Source organism: Oryzias latipes, chromosome 3 (genome assembly GCF_002234675.1).
Source record: "Oryzias latipes chromosome 3, ASM223467v1".
In the NCBI taxonomy this organism is placed as follows: domain Eukaryota; kingdom Metazoa; phylum Chordata; class Actinopteri; order Beloniformes; family Adrianichthyidae; genus Oryzias; species Oryzias latipes.
In genome coordinates, this window is record NC_019861.2 from 25,199,663 (window position 1) to 25,207,689 (window position 8,027).

At 38.6% G+C, this 8,027-nt stretch overlaps 1 protein-coding gene across 1 annotated transcript in view; it reads right to left on the reverse strand.

The window, feature by feature from the left end:
• The window catches only part of ush2a (usherin), a 190,485-nt gene extending 183,035 nt beyond the window's left edge, over window positions 1–7,450 (reverse strand). Inside the window, exons 1-5 of the mRNA XM_023953554.1 lie at window positions 7,166–7,450; window positions 5,961–6,631; window positions 5,280–5,494; window positions 4,602–4,817; window positions 833–1,001 (exon numbers count right to left, since the gene is read on the reverse strand). Of these exons, the coding sequence (XP_023809322.1) occupies window positions 833–1,001; window positions 4,602–4,817; window positions 5,280–5,494; window positions 5,961–6,470 (1,110 nt within the window). The 5' untranslated portion in view covers window positions 6,471–6,631; window positions 7,166–7,450. The remainder of the gene's footprint in view (window positions 1–832; window positions 1,002–4,601; window positions 4,818–5,279; window positions 5,495–5,960; window positions 6,632–7,165) is intronic.
• Between the last annotated feature and the right edge of the window lie 577 nt (window positions 7,451–8,027).

Below are 8,027 nucleotides of genomic sequence, written 5' to 3' on the forward strand. Positions count from 1 at the left end.
TTAAAATATTAGAATATAGTCTACTTGTACCATTTACCAAGGAAAATATATCTAAATTCTAATAAAACTTTGATCAAGTGAAAAGAAGCAGTATTACCAATGTTTTAACTTCTTTCAGTGACATTTGATGGGACTGAAAGAGGGAAAGCAGTATTTGGTTTATAAATTGGACCTTTGACTACAAACTCAAACTAAATATGCAGCAATCAGGGACAGAGAGAAGATCTGCTGTTTAAATGGAAGATAAAAAGTTTTAAAGGCACACTGAGCCAAACCAAACAGTCTACATCCCTCTTGATCAGCAACTTGACAACTGAAGAAGCAGCTCTTATGTCTCATTGCCACAGCAACAGAAGACATGTTGTTCTCCATCTCATCTCGGCTCACTTGTATCTCGTTTCCTTTGCTCTCTACACCGCAGCTGAGAGCACACTTGATGCAAACAAGCAGCAGCTTGGCGCACACTTTCTCTAGCTACAGTCTACAAAAAGGCAAATTTTGCTTTCAATAAACAGAAAGGTCAAACCAGCTGTTGGGAGACTGCAGCTCTGGTCACCTAAACCTCACATCAATTTCATGTCAAGTCAACTGAAGCCTTTTGAATGAGGGATGATATTCCTGAAGAGTTGTAGGAGGTTGTAAGTTTGTACAGAAGGCAGGAATAGGAGCATCAAACACACTGTCACCCATATTGCTTGAGGTTGTTGTCGATTTATTATTTCATTTCTTTATAATGTGTCCTGGGAGATTACTTTTCCACTTTGCTCATCTAAAACACGTATATTGTATTGATCAAAAGTGTTTTTTTTATCCAACTTTTAAGATTTCTTACCTGCAAAGTAAGATGTGTCCATGTTTCTAGTGGCAGCCTGCCCTCTGTTCTGAAGCTGACTGAATAAGTCTTTGGACTGCTGGATTGGCCGTACTGTAAGGTGACAGAGTCCTCCGACACCGCCACAGAAAACGACAGGCGAGAGGCTGAACACTTCTCCAACAGCATCCTGTGAGCACCAAAAACAAACATGTGAAAACAAGAAGCCGGACCGGTCAGCATGACTACATTACTTCCAATAACGTATTAAAATACAAATCCTCGGATTATCAGAGTTTTTTTTTGACAAAAGTAATCTTAATAACAGTTTTTATTCTAGACAGAAAACCACAAACTTGACTGTTTAGTTCTTGGTTTTCATCCTTTCTATGAATCAATATCTTTTTGACATTTTCACATGCCACATCAATATTTTACACAACTGTGACAGCTCACTTCCTACACTGAGCGCAGTGACACAAACCCGGCAAGTGTCATATTAACCATAATCACTGACATTTAATAGGAAATCTCAGCTTTTATGAACCCAAAAGCAGCTTAACCAATAAATCAAAAGGAACTATAGGTGCATGTGCTGGAGAAACATTGACATGTGCAAAAGGTCTTAAAATGCACATCTGTCTACCAACACAGAGAAAAATAAAAAAGTTGAGGGGAAAAATATATTTTAGTGCAGATTTGTGGTTAAGTATTTTTTTATTTTGCAGTTTTAATTATTTTTAAAGTTCAGTGAAGAATATTTTGGAAACCATCCACAAATAAAGAGACATTTTATGTATTTATTTTACTATTGTATTGTTATGTTAGCATAAAACTCTTAGTAGTGGTAATAATTTTAATTAAGAAAATATGCATATTTATATTTAAAAAACAGTAGTGAAACACTTGGAGGTCAAATTTCGGTAAAAAAATATATAATAAAAAATGACTAAATACCTAAAAAATTCTAACTATTTCAGCAGTGTTGTGCTACCTCCTTCCAAACTGTGATGCATTATGGATTACTTATTTAAAACTACAGTACTGGTAGTCTCTTCTGTTATGGTTTTACAATTGTAACGTGTTAAAATGACTACTGTTTTACTTTTGAGTTGCTTTCAGAAGCAACTCGATCCTCGATACTTTGTAATGAAGCTCACAGTGTCTGACTCTGACCTAAACAAAGACTTTTTAGACTTTTTTGTCGGTAACACAAGAGTTAACGAAAGTGTTGTGAGCATCCCTAACGCTGATTTGAAGTGAAAATCATTGGAAAAATCACAGTTCTAATGTAAACTGAGGGGGAATTTCCAAACATCAACATTAACTTCATAATCATCTTGTGGAGGCAGAGGTATGGCCCGTGGCTTGTAAAAACAGGTGCTCCACTCTGTTTATTGTTCAGAAGAAGGCTGTGAAATCACAGGGAGAGGGAGAGACAAAGAAAGTGGGGTGACGAGAGATGGACAGAGGTGAGGACAGAGACCTCCTTTCATCTGGCTTCTTTGATGGCAGCCATGATCGTCTGTACAACAAAAGAAAGATAGGCGCGGACGGAGAGAAAAAGAAAGCTGGGGAGAGTGAGTGAGGGGAGAGATATGACTTCTATTGAGGCGCATTCAGCCATACAGGTGTCATGTTCGGCAGGCCAAGACAACCAGACTTGTTGGTCCTCCGGATTCCCAGACCGACAACTTCATAAACCAAAAACTCAGTATGAAATCTGAAGATTAAATCTGTCTTTCACTTACATCTAAGAATTTGTCATTTACATCAATATGAACCAATATCTGCACTACAACACATTCGTGTTGAAAACTAGAATCTGGTTATCAAATAGAAATATCTGATCCACAATCAGATGCCTTTCACATTTCCTTAGTTTTATTTCTTATTTGATGGACTTTGTTTTTGCAGAATGTTTTTTTTTTATTCTAACATTTTTTTTTATCATTTTTATCATTTATTTATTTATGTAAAGTACTTTGATGTGTTCTGTAGCTGGAAAAGTGCTACGTAAATAAAGTTGAATTTGAATGCTCAGTATTTATTTTTGTATATAGCCCATTTATTGGACTTTAGACCAAACATTTTTTCTTTGTTCAACAATATAAAACTAATGGCTTCCAATTATACTAAAAATATTTAAAAAATTATGTTTTTTCCTAAATGTAAAAGTTTGATATTTTAACTTTTTTGAATTGTTGCACTTTTAAAAAGGATTTTTTTTTTCAAAATTATGAAATCCTGATCTATTTAATCTCCTTGATTAGTCAGCAGTTTTGTGATAACAGAAAGGTTATTTACAGATTTTATATTAATATCATCTAAATGCCTCTGTTTGGCTATGTTGCATCTATATGTCCGGGTGTTGAATCCATAGCCTGTTTTGATTTGGAAAAACTATACAGAAATATCACTACTTACTTGGAGACCCTAGGCCCAAACTTTAATGCTTGTTTAAAAAGCTTTATCATGCATCATCATTTTTCATCCATCATAAAAATTGTATTAAGTTCAAACTTTTAGGAGAAAACTGTTTTTTTTTTAAAAGCATAAACATAGTGAAATACTCCCCCTTAAGTCGTTTTTATGACAATGTGATTCCCTTTGAGTAGCGCTTTGTAAAGTAAAAGATAGCGGGTGAGGGAGAAAGTCAACTGATCTGGTTGTGGTGTGCGTGTGTGATTGAAAGGCGATCTGAATGTGGGTAACTGCACCCCACCAGTTTTCCGTTGAAGATACCAGCACCCTCCTCCTTTTCTCTAACACACAGCGTGTGTAACAAACACATGACAGTCAATTGTTTCCTGATGGAGATACTGATCTGACCACACTTGACATGCTCAATTTTACATCAGCATCACAATTTTCACTTTCAAAGCTAAAATCATGTCAACACAGTTTATGAAAGAGTACAGATTAACATGTCTGTGTTTGTTCTGATGAACATCCCAGGTTTGATGATCCATTATAGATATTTAAAAATCACTAAAACATTTTTTATGATTTAAATTTTACACCCCTAAGATATGTTAGAAATCAACCAATGATCATTTTTCAAACGGTTGGGACCTTCGGGAATTGAAAAGGACGCCATCCATACAAACCCATTCCAAGTCTCTGATCGGTTACAGTACAACTGCTTTAACATGCGTAGTGATGCATGAACACAAGTTTTAAACTCGGAAGCCAGAAAGGTGCATATATGCGCGTTTACATAGCCTATTCATTGGAAGTGGTCGCCTGAAACTGTATGTTGCCAAGCTTGGTATGAACAAAGCATTAAGCCCATTCGTTTTTTTTTGCATTATACAGCAGTAGCTTGTTGTAGCAAATCCCATTTTAAAACTTTCAACCGAAAAGAGGCAAACATGACAAGACTAAATGAAAATGTGTCTGTGTGGTGTTCAACAGTGCTTTGAGGACTCTCATGACATCCCATCACTTATTAATATTGACCAAGAGAAGAGCTTCATTTCATTCAAAGTTGCTAGATTGGACTCACGGAGCTCTACACCTATAAACAAAAGATATTCCTCCACTCACTAATCTGTTCTCAGCAACTCTACACTGAGCCTTAACGGTGAACCACAAGGCATGTGACATTTGGCGTGTTCCTTGACCATTTCACATCTTTTAAACTTTCCATGAATTTCATATAAACTGATCATTTCCAATATAATCCATTATTCTGTCTATGGCCTTTTGAACAGGATTATAAACAGGTTTTCTGTCAGACCGATCTTAATAAATACTTAAAAAAACAAAAATAAAATATCAAACTCACATCTCCCCAGATGAGCTTGGTTTTATCCACACTGCTAAGGTTAGTGAACCCAGAGCTCCCAGTGCTTGTGAAGGAGGAGAGATCAGACATCCATCCTGGTCCGGTTGAAACAGCACACTTCCAGATCCAGCAGGACCGTCTGAACTTTCAGGGCCTTCAGTATCAATCTGAGTCGGCCCCTGTGAGTCTTCAGTTTCTTCAGTTACGCAGGCACCTCTGGAAGAATTAAAGACATGTCAGGGTTATAACAATTGCAATTATTTAGCTTTATTTGATGTTTATTGTGTTTTTTGAGCAGCACCCTGAGACAAGCTCCACTGTCAACTGGTATTTTATAATAATCAAGTCAAATTAAACTTTATTTATCAAGCACTTTTCACGCAACAGTAATGCTTCAGAGGATTAAAACAATAAAAACTGAAATGATAAAACATACAGAATGCCCAAAACCCTCCCGACACCCCACATCCAACTTAAGGAAACTTTAAAATAACACATGTGTAAAACTTGACATATAAATAGAGATAGAATCTGTTGTGCAATCCTTTGTTCAACTCATACATTTGAATTGAAATCTATGAGTCTTATCAGCTGACTGTTCTGATGCAATGTTACTCTGCATGGAAAAAAAAAGTCATAAAACACTGCATAACAGCTCTGTAAATCCAATCTACATACCTTTGTGGAGCTAACAGTAGGGGAGCATATGGAGGTGTGGAGGATCTATAAGGGCACTCTTGAACACAGAAGGCTTGAAAACACCTCAACAGCTCAGTCTGTGACGAAGGTGACTGGCAGTAGCTGTTCTGCTCTGGAACGCCACACGTGAGTCGAGGCGGAAGCGTTGACACGGGTTTGAAAGCAGCGATGTTCTCCATACGTGGAAAATGACCCTGAAAAGGGTTCAAAATTGTTTTTAAGTCTTTGGATTTGGGTATTTTATTTGTATTTTTTATAACCACATTTAAGTAACAAGCTAATAAAAAGCATTTCACATAAACTTCTATCAAGCAAAACCGTCTATAACAAGAACAATATATATATATATATATATATATATATATATATATATATATATATATATATATATATATATATATATATTCAAAATTGGGTTTCATATTTTTTTACAGGATTAATTTAAGAAACAACTTAAAAAACTTGTTTTAAAAGAATGGTAAACAGAAATGTCTTTACCAAGCTGCAGTGACTTCATGAAAACCCGGCAGCCTCATTGTTCATGTTATTTATTACACCTCTGTCTCTCCTATTACAGCATTATTTCAGTAATTAAGAGTCGGGGTAGCTATAGTATGATTCCTTCACAGAGCTGACATTATTCCTGAAAGCCACTCTTACCTGTGATGACGCAAGCGGAGTGCAGAGGCTGAGAAAGAGCAGACACCACCAGAGGAGGACCTGAGGCCATTTCCGAGCAACGAAGCAGATCTGCATCTGCATGTTTTTTTCAGTGATGTTTCTCATCAGCAGCAGCACTGGAGACATGTTCCAAAGTTTCCTCCTTCTCATGCCCTCTTCTGACATGTGTTCACTTTTTCTTCTTGACAACATCACAGAAACCTCCAGCTTATTTATGCCTTCCCTATTTGCCCTGCCTCCTTCTCCTCCTCTGCCTTTTAAATCTTTAGGACCGTTGATTCCTTTGCTTGATTTTTGCCACCTTCCTTTTACATTTTGCATGCTCCTCCTTTCCTTCTTCTTCTCTGAATATCTTCTAACCCTGCACAATTGTGGAACCTCTGGATTCAGCATGCTGGATCCGCGTGGAGCATGCGGGCAGCTAGACGGCTGCTGGGGAACTTTGTTTTGGAGCTTTCCAACACCATTTGAATAAGTGATGACGGTCATGGTTCCATGGTTCCAGGGTCACAGGGCCACTTTTTACAGGCCAGTGCCCCTAGGGTGAAGCTCCCAAGCTTGGCTCTCTGTTACACCGCCTTGTGTGCCTCACACACATACACGCACAAACCACGGCCAAAGCCTTCGCATGATAGGTAGGATTTCACAATCTAGAGAAGGGGAAAGAGAGAAGGAAAGAAGGAAAGAGAGAAGTGGTCAGACCAAAATCCAACATGAGACAAATCTGAGGAGAGTGAAATGCCATGCAGGCTATTCCCAAGCCAAAGCCCACACTATCATGTACAGCTTGATGGAGGCACAGCTCACCTGATATTGCCACATTGCTTTCCCCCTTTTCTTCATTTTTCATTGAATTAAACATGCCCTTTTTCCTTTGGCATCTGGCCTGCAGGTTTTTATCCAACTAAACGGGTTCTCACATAAGTTTGTTGGAAATTGAGGCTTACACCAAAGCTCTCATCATTACAATACTATGTAGCTTCAATTTCACATTTTTGAAGCACAAAAAGAGGGCCAGGAATACACTTATCTCCAGTCTTATATTACATGGTCCAGGCTGGAGGAAACAGAAAATAGGCTCCACTGCATCTAACGACGGACGGAATTCTATTTGACGCGCAAATTAACAAATCTATGCAGATATTGTAAGATCCTGAAATGTGCGCTGTTGCCTTGATATTTACCTGTGGAGTCTCCGCACAAAGCTCTGTCCCCATCACAAGTGCAGCGTCGACTAACATTACACTTGTTGCTCTGGCATGAGGGGAGCAGAGTGGGCGCGCAGTTTCTCCCTCTCTCACACTCCTGACAGCACCTGTCAACAAAAACAAACAAAAAACACAACTATCCTTCCAAACGCGGCTTCCCCTTCTCCCGTTAGACAGCCAAAAGAAATGTCGCTGACTTCAACAAACAAAGCAGCACGTTTGTCTTCGGCGTCTCTCATTCAGAAAACGCTGCGCTAAGAAGATTAATGGGAGCCGCCATATGGCCGGGAGCAGCAGCAGCAGCGCGGTGGCGGCATCCGGGGCGCAAAGTAACGGCGACGCGCCGTTACTGAGACCAGTACAGAAACTTGAGAGCAGTCGAGGCTGTGTGGGAGATAGCACGGGAGACTCTGCTGGAGCTGCTGGTTCAAAACTCTTCACGGTGTTTTCAAAAACAACACACGCCTCGGAAGGGGATTAGTATTATGGCACGCGCCACCCTGGATGTATGTGGCACGCGCGCACGATTTCAGCTTCTCTCATTTGTCAATATTCAGTGTTAAAACTTAAATACATGCACGATACTCAAAAGAGCACAGGTTAATGATAACGAGTTATCATTACTCAGTTAAAATGCTTACCTTTTTGTAAAAAGTACTTTTGGAAGTATTTTATTTCACTATAACTGCTTTGGTTTAAGTAGATTGTATAAGAAAAAAGTGATAGGCTACATTGCTTTGTCAATTCACTTATTTGTAGCATGATAAGGTGCGGCCGTGGAGGAGCGGTAGGGTCGACCCATGATCTTAATATTGTAGGTTCGATTCCCGCCTTGCAC